This window comes from Sciurus carolinensis, chromosome 9, assembly GCF_902686445.1.
Source record: "Sciurus carolinensis chromosome 9, mSciCar1.2, whole genome shotgun sequence".
Classification (NCBI taxonomy): domain Eukaryota; kingdom Metazoa; phylum Chordata; class Mammalia; order Rodentia; family Sciuridae; genus Sciurus; species Sciurus carolinensis.
Window position 1 is genome coordinate 67796995 of NC_062221.1, and position 13645 is coordinate 67810639.

Below are 13645 nucleotides of genomic sequence, written 5' to 3' on the forward strand. Positions count from 1 at the left end.
TTTGGAACTTTGAAAATTGCTCATTTTTAACCTCTTTGTTCCTCTTTATTCATTTAACCAAGACTGATGTTTCTATTGAAGTAAATGTACTATTTTGTTTTAAAGGGAAAAAAGGAAGTGAGATTCATGGTGTCAAGAAAATGACTAAGAACTATTGGTCATATTCATTGGAAACTTTATCATGGGATGTTATAAAGTTGCCTTATAAAATCGTGGGGACAGTGGAAATTTCATTTATTGAGTGACTTATATGTGTTAGGCACTAAAAACTTTGTTGTTGAAGCTCAGAAAATTAAATACCAAGTAAGTGGCTGGCACTGGTATTTGAATCCAAACCTTTGTGATGATTTTTTAAGACCTTCACTTTCCTATTATACTGTGCTACTTCAAGTTTACTTGGTGGGTATTTTACCTGTTTTATCTCAGAGAACTATAATTCCCTAAAGATGTTATGTTAAGGGCTGGGATTGTGGCTCAATGGTAGAGTGCTTACCTAGCATGTGTGAGGCACTAGGTTTGATTCTCAGTACCGCATATAAATAAGTAAATAAAAATTAAGGCCTATGGACAACTAAAAGAAATATTTTTTAAAAAAAGATGTTACATTAATTTTTGTTTGCCTGTTTGTTTTACAGTGCTGGGGATAGAACTCAGAGGTTTTGCTAATTTAAATGAGACAAATACCAATTTTCAATCAAATAAAGAAATGTACCTTAGCTTTTTTTCCATAGGAAACATGTGGAAGAAGAAAAATACCAGTGATCCTAGTATAATTCTATGGATACATTTTACCAAAATTTCTATGGAATACTGAGATTTCATTTATTACTATTATGGCATTAATATAATTTTGTATTACAAATTACCAATTTGATGACTGATCAGATTACAGGTTTGTTTGATGGTTAGTTTTATGGGACAGTGCTATAGATTCTGATATCATTTGAGAATTTATAAGACTATTATCAAATTGTCTTTCTAAGAGTAGGTTTAACAGGGATTAGAACAAATTGGTAAAATTTAGGAATAGTCTCACAGGCTTCATTTTGCACAATAATACAAAATTAGCTGTGTTTTGAATATTTTCAGTTTAACAATTTGTCAAAATTCTTTAAACTAGATTTTGACATAGGAAAAAATTGCACTCTTTGTAGTTGCAGGGCAAAAGGGACATCACTACCATTTCTTTCTCAGACTCCATTTGTTAATTATGAATATTTGATTTTTAGACCAGCATCTGGAATTTCATCTGTTGGCATTAAAAACACAAAGCTGATCTGCAGCTCAATTTTACTAGCAAAAAACAGGAAAAAAAAAAAGAAAGAAAGATAAATAGGATTTCATTTAGTAACACTACAACAATGTTAGAATTTATCTAGCATGGACAAGTTCTATAATAGACTTCTAATTTTTTAATTTGATGATATCGTGCTTATTTTTGTGTGCAGAAGGCAGATGCTGAGCCCGTACTGTGACACGCTCAGAAGTAATCCATTGCAGTTAACTTGCAGACAGGACCAGAGAGCAGTTGCAGTGTGTAATTTGCAGAAGTTTCCTAAACCTTTGCCACCAGAATATCAGGTAACATGTGTTTTTAGCACAGTTTAGGAATCATCTTTTTAAAAAGTCATCTGCATTTTGACTTCAGAGAGTAAATTCCCCAAAGCCAGGTGCTGTGGCACACACCTATAATCCCAGGAACTCTGGAGGTAGTTTCAGCAATTTAGTGTGATCCTTAGCAACTTAGAAAGACCCTATCTCAAAATAAAAAGGACTTGGAATGTAGCTCAGTGGTAAAGCACCCCTGGGTTAAATCCAGAGTACCAAAAAATAAAAAAGTAAAATAAATCTTCCTAAATTTTTTGATGTATAAGGCCTGTGTACTTTCCATATTAGAAGAAAACTGAAGGATTCCTCCATTTCATTAGTTATACTCATCAATAGCAATTGCTTAATATCTGGCAGTGCCTTATAATAATAGTAGAATGTATCATTTTGATCTGTTCCTAAACTCTTTTCTTTTTAATTTCTTCCAAAGTCTTCCTCTTTAAGTTCCTCTAATTTGCTCTGAAAGTCACTTAGGTGTCTGACATGGTAGCCTCCACCTATAAGACAGTTACTTGAGAATCTAAGGCAGGAGGATCAGAAGTTTGAGTCCATCCTGGGTAACATGGCAAGATCCTGTCCCACAATAAAATTTAGAAATGGCTGCGGTTGTAGCTCAGTGGTAGAGCATTTGCCTAGCACATGCAAGGCCCTGGGTTCACCAATAGCATTTTTAAAAAATGCAACTTATGTACTCTAATTCAATTAATTAGAAGGCTTGAAAGTTCTGCTTTAGAAAAGATTTGATTGATGTACTCTAAAAGATGAAGGAAATGGTCCCAATATCCAGTCTGAATCCCTGAAGACCTTTAAGTTTCTTGTTGCCATTGACTCTCTCTAAAATTCTTAGCTCCACCTGCCATTTTCAAAGCAATCTTGAGTCAGAAATGATGTCTCAGAAGCTAATTTAAAATGATTGCTGATAATTTGAGCTCCCTACATATATTTATGACCTCACTGAGTGCTTCAGACACCATAAGATGGCAACTATATTTCTTTTTCTTTTTTCTTTCTTTCTTTTTTTTTTTTTTTTTTTTTTGATACTGGGGATTGAACTCAGGGGCACTGAACATCTAAGCCACATCCCCAGCCCTAGTTTGCATTTTATTTAGAGACAGAGTCTCACTGAGTTGCTTAGGTGTCTTGCTGTTGCTGAGGCTGGCTTTGAACTTGTGATCCTCCTGCCTCAGCCTCCAGAGCTGCTGGAATTGCAGGCATTTGCCACTGTGCCTGGCCTGGCAACTGTATTTGTAAGCATAGCATTATAACTCAATAAGATGTTATAAAATGTGAAACCTTTAAGGCTTATCTGATACCTTCTTTGGTATTCAAAGTTTTTTTATATTTAATTTCTTTTGTTTACTCAAAATTTTCAAGTTGGTCAAAACAGCATATCAATTAAGTTTCCTAAAAACACTTGTACATTTTATTTGTTTGTCTTTGAGACAGGGTCACACATGTTGCCTAGGTTGGTCTTGAACTCTTGGGCTCAAGCAGTCCTCTTGCCTTAACCTCCCCAATGGCTGTGACTATAGGTGTGTACATCACCTGGCCTTTTATATTTGAAGTGTCTTAATTCTGTGCATTATTTTTATGTTTTGTTAAAACATAAAACATAACTCTTAAAACTCTTCCTTTTACTGTTAAATTCTTTTTTAAAACATTAATCAAATTTGTCATCCTAATTGATATTAAATTAATTTACATATTCTGCTTATTTCTTAAACTATAGCAACCTCAAAATACCCCTCATATGGCACATTATATCTGCTTTGTGTTATGTGGTTTATGAAGAAAACTACATTAATATCTTGTGTTATACAGCATTAGAAAGTTGCTGTAAGTGGCCTGTGGACTTTGTTTTGATTATACAGAATGATTCTTAATCTCCTTTCTGATTTTATATATATATATATATATTTTTTTTTTTTTTTTTTCCAGTACTTTGATGAACTCAGTGGAATACCTGCAGAAGATTTGCCTTATTATGGTGGGTCAGTAGAAATTGCTGACTATTGCCCTTTCAGTCAGGAATTCAGTTGGCATTTAAGTGGTGAATATCAACGCAGCTCAGATTGTAGAATACTGGAAAATCAACCAGGTTAGTAGTCTAGTTAAATCAAGTATTAAAACATACACAGTAGATTATGTATCAGCAATATAAAATAGTGATTAAGGGCACAATCCTGGAACCAGCTTTTCTGAGTTTGTGTTTTAGTTCCACTGCTATTCATCAGTAAGAAGTTAACTTTTCTCTGCCTGTTTCTTCATCTGTATAATGGGAATAATAATACCTATCTCATAGAATTGTTTTGAGAATTAGAAAAATAACATCCTAATTGCATAGAACTATGCCCTGATCTGTTAGATACATACATGCGTGCATGTACACAGACTGCATTTTAGCAAAACCTTATATCTGCATGGCAATTTTCACCTGTAAAGCACTTTTCATTATATATCCTTTCCTTCTATTTTTCAAAAAACCTAATGAGAGACATAAGGGAGATATTATTGTATTCCATTGGTGAACGAACAGACAGCAAGTAATGCAGTTAATTGGTGTCAGTGCAAGATCCTTTGCACTGGGGCTGGGGAGATAGCTCAGTCAGTAGAGTGCTTGCCTTGCAAGCACAAGGCCCTAAGTTTGATCCCCAGCACCACAAAAAAAAAAAAAAAAAAAGATCCTTCTTTGCACTGTTTTGTTTTTTTTTTTTTTTTCCTTTGAGCTGCTTTTTTTCCCCCCATTTTGTTTTATTTTCGTATCAGGTTGTTTTTATTAAAATGCCTTAGGTAGCCTATTTTATTTTTCTCTCACAAGAAGTGTGTATTTTATGTAGTTTAGAGTAACATGTCACTCTTCAGGTCTCAAAATAACACTGTTGTCCCATGGCCAGTAAGATATATTGCTAAAGCCAGGCATGGTGGCCCATGCCTGTAATCCCAACAACTTGGGAGGCTGAGGCAGGAGGATCAAAAGTGTGAGGCCAACCTCTTGCAACTTAATGAGACCCTGTCTCAAAATAAAAAGTTTAAAAAAGGACTGGAGATGTAGCTTAATGGTAAAGCACTGCTGGTTTCCATCCACTGCTCCAAAAAATAAAAATTTTAAAAGATATATTGCTGTTTTATTTATTTATTTCTAATCATAGAAATGACAAAGATATCAAGGAATAAACCATATGGTAATTGAGTATTTTGAAATAATAGTTATATAATATTCTCACATCTAATATGTTAGTTAAAAGCAATAGTTTTTCTCTGTTTTCAAATTTTAAACATTGTCTTTCCCTCCTAACAACATTATTTACTCCTTTATTACAGATTTGGTCACTTAAACTTTAAATTTCTATGATGTGTTTACCAATTATTCTTAAACCTGACAGGTTCGTTTAACTGTATTTCAAGTTGTTTTTTTTTCCCCATCACTCATCTATTTAATACATGTCCTGAAGACTTAAAATAACTACTTAGAAGTTCCATGTTAAAGCAAAAGAATACACAGATCTGTCAATTATGGATTTGCCAGAGATAGCCATTTTATTATTTTAGAGCTGGAGTTGGCAAACTTCTTTGTGAAGGGCAAAATATTAAATATTTCAGGCTTCGCCATTCATATGGTCTCTGAAGCGAGTGCTCTGCTTCTACAGTGTAAAAGTGATATGTAAACAACATTATATGTAAGCATATAATGTAAACATTATGTATAATATAAGCATATATAAACAATATTAGCTGCATGAGGATATCAGGATTTGGCTGGAGGGTTATAGTTTACAGAACCCTCTTTTGCACACTGATCACTATCTTTTTTTCTTTTTCTCTTTAATGGTACTGGAAATTCCAGAAGTGTTCTACTACTAAGCTACATCACCAGACCTTTTTATTCATTTATTTTATTTATTTTATCATTATTATTAAATTATTATTATTATTTTTTTTTTTTACAGTGCTGGGGATTGAACCCAGGGTCTCGTGCTTGCAAGGCAAGCATTCTACCCACTGAGCTATATCCCCAGCCCTCATTATTGTTTTTGTTTATAAAAGATCTCTCCAAGTTGCCAAGTCGGGCCTCAAACTTGCAATCCTCCCAAGTATCCGGAATTAGGGGTATGAAGCACCACATGTGGGTCACTATGCTTTTTGAAGACCTTGAAACTCATAAATAAAAGAAATATAGAGTTGCATTTTGTGTTTTATTTCTTTCTCATATAATTAAAATTTTAAAAAACTGACACTATTTCAAAATGGACTAATTGAACTCTCTACTTTAAAAAAAAAATGAAGCTTGTCTAAAGAGGGTGCATTATTACTAGGCTTTGCCCATTAGGTTCATTCCATGCTGCACCTCTGCAGGTGTATGTTCAGTATGAGACTAGGTCAGCATGTTATTTATGGACTTTACACAGGGGGCACAAATTGAAGTTTAAAAAATAAAAAAGGCTGCAATACCCAAAAAATCTGCCTTATATAAATCATTTGGCCTCATCCTATCATGAATCACTTGGAAGTAACTCATTACTTAGGCCATCAGTGAAGGTGATTGTTATTTTTTCATTTTGTTTTATTGGCACATATTAATTATACAGAATGATGGGTTTTGTTTGTGGCATATTTCTACATGCATATAACATACTTTGATAATTTCCAACCCCTCATTATGCCCTTTGCCTATCGCCTTCTTTATTATATTTATATATATACATATTTAGTTATATATATTTAGTTGTAGATGGACACAATACCTTTATTTATTTTTATGTGGTGCTGAGGATGGAACCCAGTCCCTCTTACATGGTAGGCAAGGGCTCTACCACTGAGCTACAGTCCCAGCCTACATGTTTTTTTCTAATAGTCTTCCTTCTACTGTAGTTCTTATTTTGGTCTCTAATCATTTAATGATTTTTAATGCCAAACCCTTTGTATATTTAATCTAGATACTTTCAGCCTACTTTTATTTCCTTGTTTCTGATATAGTGACTCTACTACACTAGTTCCTTTATGACAATTCAATTTGAATTTAAAATCCTGTTTATCTTAAATTTTTATTTAAAATGTCCATTTAAAAAGTTTGAATTTTTTTTTTTTTTTTTTTGTGGTGCTGGGGATTGAACCCAGGGCCTTGTGCATACGAGGCACGCACTCTACCAACTGAGCTATCCCCAGACCTAAAACATTTGATTTTTTTTTAAGCAGCTTTTAATTATAAAATAGAACACTTCAGTATCCCATTTGTTTACAATAAAAATAAATTTAAAAAAAAACAGAACACTTCAATTTCTTGTTCTTTGTATTAAAAATCTAATTTGAGACTCCTCTGGTTTACTTCAGAAATTTTTAAAAACTATGGTGCTGAAAAGTATGGACCCCATTCAGTTTGTCTAATCCAGAAGTCGGCATTTGTCATGGAAAAGTGTGAGAGGAAGCTGAGTTACCCGGACTGGGGAAGTGGATGTTATCAGGTAATCTACATGTCTTAATAATTATGCCAAATATTATATAATTTTATCTTATGATCTTTTATATTTGAAATTATGTTTTATACATTTTTAGATATATAATTTATTGATACTTTAACTTATTTTGATTATTTATGTAATTATTAGTTTGGTGCTTGTGTTTTGTGAAAATATTTTTATTTCTTTGAGGAAAAATTTGCCTTTCTACATTTGTTTAAAGGATATATGATTGGGCTGGGGATATAGCTCAGTTGGTAGAGTGCTTGCCTTGCAAGCACAAGGCCCTGGGTTCAATCCCCAGCACGGCAAAAAAAAAAAAAAAAAAAAAATATATATATATATATATATATATACACACACACACACACACACAATTATACATAATTGTATATAATTATACAATTATATATAATTGCAGCCGGATGCAGTGGTTCATACCAGAGTGCCCCTAGGTTCAGTCCTTACCACAACCCCCTACAAAAAAATACATATGTATATGTAAAATTTACATATATTAGAAAGTTTCATAATATTTTTACTTCTGAACATAATGAGGAAATAATAATAAAGATTAAGTTAGGTTCTTGAACAAATATTACTTTGTATTGGAAGAAATGTATAGTTTCATTTCAAGAGGTCTGAGGAAAGCATGAGTTATAAAACTTAAAAAACCAATTGCCAAATTGTTTTTTGACTGGGATGTAGCTCAGTGGTAGAGTACTTACCTAACATGAGACAGGCCTTGGGTTTAATCCCCAGCCCTCCAAAGAAAACAAAAAACTGAGATTAGAAGTCCAAACGGGCAAACTACTACCTTCTCAATTATTTATATATCTGATAGTGATTGTTACCTTTTTAAGAACTGATCAAGATATAGGAATTCTATAAGTTAGGAGCATCTGACTTAATGAATTTTCCATGTCAGGAAAAATAATGTGATCCTGAGAATTGAAGAATAAACATTGTGCCATTTCCACTACAAGAGTTAGATGGTCTTTTGTAACTAGGAATTTAGCAATTATTCTTAAAGTTGCCTATGAAATTAATTTTTTGGTAGCAGCTTTAGTGAAATATATTTCATTTAATTCCATCTAATTCATATAAAATTAAAGCCTTACAAAGAAAATTAGAAATAAACATGTTCTAGCTATAATCTGACCACTGTAATCCAGGAAATCACATTCTAATAAATTCCATTAAAGGTGTATGTATTGAACACTTGTACATTGTTGGTGGGACTGCAGACTGCTACAACCACTCTGGAAAGAAGTTTGGAGATTCCTCAGAAAACACAGGGATGGAACCACCATGTGACCCAGCTATCTCACTCCTGGGTACTTTCCCAAAATATCTAAAATCAGCATACTAGAGCAACGTAACTCATCAAGATTTATAGCAGCACGATTCACAATAGCTAAATTATGGAATCAACCCAGATGCCCATCAATAGATGAATGGATTAAGAAAATGTGGTATATATATATATATATATATATATATATATATATATATATATATAATGGAGTTGTACTCAGGCATTAAAAAGAATGAAATTATGGCATTTGCAAGTAAATTGATGGACTTGGAGAATATTATGCCAAGTGAAATTAGCCAAACTCAGAAACTACAAGGTCAAATGTTTTCTCTCATATATACAAATTAGAGTAAAATAAAGGAAAGGGGGAGGGAAGGATAGGATTATGTAGAGAACCAATCAAATACAAATTAATAGAGAACTACATGAAGGTGGGGAGGTGCCGGGGTTACCAGCACCCTGGTAGAGCAGAGTCCTGTTTGGAGGTGTGAACGGGCTGGGAAAATAAAAAGTCAGAAAATAATAAGAAACAGAAGACATTAGGCAGAATATAGTTTTAAAAGCAGGACACCTGGTGGGTCTTCCAGCCCTAATAGGAACTGGAACTGAATGAGGGGGAAAGACCCAGATCCTTTATTTAAGGGGAAATACATCAAAAGGTTTCAGTGTGGCAGGCTTCTTAAGGAAAACATACTGTACTATTATAATACTTTAAAATGGTGCCATGTACTGCAGCCATGAAGAACAGCATATTATGGGAAAACAAATTATTTGATGCTTGGTAGGTTATGCCCATATCTGGGTGGCTACATTTGAACCTAGGGCTGTGAGCTAAGGCAGGGCGCCAGCAGGATCTGGGCTTTCCAACCAAAGAATTTCACCCAGGACTTCCCAGAAAAGTAGCCTCTCTGCCTTATGTTGGCTCAAACAACCTCATAATTTATACATGGCTTCCAACAGGGATGGGAGGGAAAGGGGGGACCATGAACTGAAGCAGATTTTCATGTATATATGAGTAAGTTGGGATGAACCCAACTACTATGTATAACCATAAAGCTCTATTAAAAAAAGTAGATGTACATAGTTTTGACCAAGTTAAAATCATAGTATATAAGTTTGTCTTACTGGCTTCACTTAGTACTGTTTTTTTTTTTTGGGGGGGGGGGCAGTGAATACTGGGGGTTGAACCCAGGGCTATATGATGCTAAGCAAGTGCTCTAGTGCTTTTAATAGGGGATACCTATTCCAGGATTTTCCATTAATATTTGCTGTTCTTCATGACTGCAGGACATGGCACCATTTTAAAGTATTATAATTAGGAAAGTTACTCTCCTGTTATATATATATATATTTTAAATTTATTTTTATTGTAAACAAATGGGGCACATGTTGTTTCTCTGTACATGAAGTAAAGGCATACCGTTTGTGTAATCATACATTTACATAGGGTAATAGTGTTTGATTCATTCTGTTTTTTCCTTCCCGCCAACCCCTCCCACCCCTCTTTTCCCTCTATACAGTCCTTCCTTCCTCCATTCTTGCCCCCCTCACACCCCCCACTATGTGTCATCATCCACTTATCAGCAAGATCATTCATCCTTTGGTTTTTTGAGATTGGCTTATCTCACTTAGCATGACATTCTCCAATTTCATCCATTTGATGGCAAATACCATAATTTTATCATTCTTTATGGCTGAGTAATATTACATTGTATATATATACCACAGTTTCTTTATCCATTCATCAATTGAAGGACATCTAGGTTGGTTCCACAATCTGGCTATTGTGAATTGAGCAGCTATGAACATTGATGTGACTGCATCTCTGTAGTATGGTGATTTTAGGTCCTTTGGGTATAGGCCAAGGAGTGGGATAGCTGGGTCAAATGGTGGTTCCATTCCAAGTTTTCTAAGGAATCTCCACACTGCTTTCCAGAGTAGCTGCCCTAATTTGCAGCCCCACCAGCAATGTATGAGTATACCTTTTTCCCCACATCCTCTCCAACACCTATTGTTGCTTGTATTCTTGATAATCACCATTCTAATTGGGGTGAGATGGAATCTTAGTGTACTTTTGATTTGCATTTCTCTTATTACTAGAGATGTTGAACATTTTTTCATATATCTGTTGATTGCTTGTAGATCTTCTTCTGTGAATTGTCTGTTCATATCCTTAGCCCATTTGTTGATTGGGTTATTTGTATTCCTGGTGTAGAGTTTTTTGAGTTCTTTATAGATTCTGGAAATTAGTGCTGTATCTGAAGTATGATTGGCAAAGATTTTCTTCCGCTCTGTAGGCTCTCTCTTCACATTGCTGATAGTATCCTTTGCTGAGAGAAAGCTTTTTAGTTTGAATCTATCCCCGTTATTGATTCTTGCTTTTATTTCTTGTGCTGTGGGAGTCTTGTTAAGGAAATCTGATCCTAAGCCGATATGTTGAAGATTTGGACCTACTTTTCCTTCTATAGGATGCAGGGTCTCTGATATGATTCCAAGGTCCTTGATCCATTTTGAGTTGAGTTTTGTGCAGGGTGAGATATAGGGGTTTAGTTTCATTCTGTTGCATATGGATTTCCAATTTTCCCACCACCATTTGTTGAAGAGGCTATCTTTTCTCCATTACATATTTTTGGCCCATTTGTCTAGTATGAGAAAATTGTATTTATTTGGGTTTGTGTCCATGTCCTCTATTCTGTACCATTGATCTACCTGTTTATTTTGGTACCAATACCATGCCGTTTTTCTTACTATTGCTTTGTAGTATAATTGAGGGTCTGGTATTGCGATACCCTCTATTTCACTCTTCCTGCTAAGGATTGCTTTAGCTATTCTGGGTTTCTTATTCTTCCAGATGAATTTCATAATTGCTTGCTCTATTTCTGTTAGGTACGTCATTGGGATTTTAATTAGAATTGCACTGAATCTGTATAGCACTTTTGGAAGTATGGCCATTTTGACAATATTAATTCTGCCTATCTAAAAACATGGGAGATCTTTCCATTTTCTAAGGTTTTCTTTAATTTCTTTCTTTAGTGTTCTGTAGTTCTCATTGTAGAGGTCTTTTACCTCTTTTGTTAGATTGATTCCCAAGTATTTTATTTTTTTCCAGGCTATTGTGAATGGGGTAGTTTTCCTAACTTCTCTTTCTGAACATTCATCACTTATGTATAAAAATGCATTAGATTTATAAGCATTGATCTTATATCCTGCTATTTTACTGAATTCACTTATGAGTTCTAAAAGTTTTCTGGTGGAATTTTCTGGTTCCTCTAAATTTATAATCATGTCATCAGCAAATAGGGATAGTTTGAGTTCTTCTTTTCCTATTTGTATCCCTTTAATTTCTTAGGTCTGTCTAATGGCTAGAGTTTCAAGGACAGTGTTGAATAGAAGTAGTGAAAGAGGGCATCCCTGTCTTGTTCCAGTTTTTCGGAGGAATGCTCTCAGATTTTCACCATTTGGAATCATATTGGCTATGGGCTTAGCATGGATGGCCTTCACAATGTTTAGGAATGTTCCCACTATCCCTATTTTTTCTAGTGTTTTGCGCATGAAGGGATGCTGTATTTCATCAAATGCTTTTTCTGCATCTATCGAAATAATCATGTGATTCTTTTTTTTTTGAAGTTCCTTTTTTTTTATTGTAAACAAATGGGATACATGTTGTTTCTCTGTTTGTACATGGCGTAAAGGCACACCATTTGTGTAATCATAAATTTACATAGGGTAATGTTGTTTGATTCATTCTGTTATTTTTTCCCTTCCCCCCCACCCCTCCTACCCCTCTTTTCCCTCTATACAGTCCGTCCTTCCTCCATTCTTGCCCCCCTCCCTAACCCTAACTCTAACCCTAACACTAACCCCTCCCACCCCCCATTATGTGTCATCATCCACTTATTAGCGATATCATTCATCCTTCGTTTTTTGAGATTGGCTTATCTCACTTAGCATGATATTCTCCAATTTCATCCATTTGCCTGCAAATGCCATAATTTTATCATTCTTTATGGCTGAGTAATATTCCACAGTTTCTTTATCCATTCATCAATTGAAGGACATCTAGGTTGGTTCCACAATCTGGCTATTGTGAACTGAGCTGCTATGAACATTGATGTGGCTGTATCTCTGTAGTATGCTGATTTTAGGTCCTTTGGGTATAGGCCAAGGAGTGGGATAGCTGGGTCAAATGGTGGTTCCATTCCAAGTTTTCTAAGGAGTCTCCACACTGCTTTCCAGAGTGGCTGCACTAATTTTCAGACCCACCAGCAATGTATGAGTGTACCTTTTACCCCACGTCCTCTCCAACACCTATTGTTGCTTGTATTCTTGATAATTGCCATTCTAATTGGGGTGAGATGGAATTTTAAGGTGGTTTTGATTTGCATTTCTCTTATTACTAGAGATGTTGAACATTTTTCCATATGTTTGTTGATTGCTTGTAGATCTTCTTCTGTGAAGTGTCTATTCATTTCCTTAGCCCATTTGTCGATTGGATTATTTGCATTCTTGGTGTAGAGTTTTTTGAGTTCTTTATAGATTCTGGAGATTAGTGCTCTATCTGAAGTATGATTGGCAAAGATTTTCTCCCACTCTGTAGGCTCTTTCTTTGCATTGCTGATAGTTTCCTTTGATGAGAGAAAACTTTTTAGTTTGAATCTATCCCCGTTATTGATTCTTGCTTTTATTTCTTGTGCTGTGGGAGTCCTGTTGAGGAAGTCTGGTCCTAAACCAACATGTTGAAGCTCTGGACCTACTGTTTCTTCTATAAGATGCAAGGCCTCTGGTGATTCCGAGGTCCTTAATCCATTTTGAGTTGAGTTTCGTGCATGGTGAGAGTTATGGGTTTAGTTTCATTCTGTTGCATATGGATTTCCAATTCTCCCAGCACCATTTGTTGAAGAGGCTATCTATTCTCCATTGCATATTTTTGGCCCCTTTGTCTAGTATGAGAAAATTGTATTTATTTGGATTTGTGTCCGTGTCCTTATTCTGTACCATTGATCCACCTTTCTTATTTTGGTACCAATACCATGCCGTTTTTGTTACTATTGCTTTGTAGTAGAGTTGAAGATCTGGTATTGCAAAACCCCCTGCTTCACTCTTTCTGCCAAGGATTGCTTTAGCTATTCTGGGTTTTTTATTCTTCCAGATGAATTTCCTAATTGCTTGCTCTATTTCTGTAAGATACATCATTGGGATTTTAATTGGAATTGCATTGAATCTGTATAGCACTTTTGGAAGTATGACCATTTTGACAATATTAATT

General features: G+C 34.8%; 1 protein-coding gene and 1 non-coding gene across 3 annotated transcripts in view; one reads left to right on the forward strand and one right to left on the reverse strand.

Annotated features, from left to right (window-relative positions):
* The window catches only part of Lmln (leishmanolysin like peptidase), a 101762-nt gene that overhangs the window by 67531 nt on the left and 20586 nt on the right, over positions 1 to 13645 (forward strand). For both annotated transcript variants that reach the window (XM_047564847.1, XM_047564846.1), the window contains exons 13-15: positions 1449 to 1581; positions 3547 to 3706; positions 6937 to 7067. In XM_047564847.1, coding sequence (XP_047420803.1) covers positions 1449 to 1581; positions 3547 to 3706; positions 6937 to 7067 — 424 coding nt within the window. The remainder of the gene's footprint in view (positions 1 to 1448; positions 1582 to 3546; positions 3707 to 6936; positions 7068 to 13645) is intronic.
* On the reverse strand, positions 6697 to 6772 carry Trnat-cgu (transfer RNA threonine (anticodon CGU)). Its single transcript has one exon. It is a non-coding gene; the product is annotated as a tRNA-Thr (tRNA).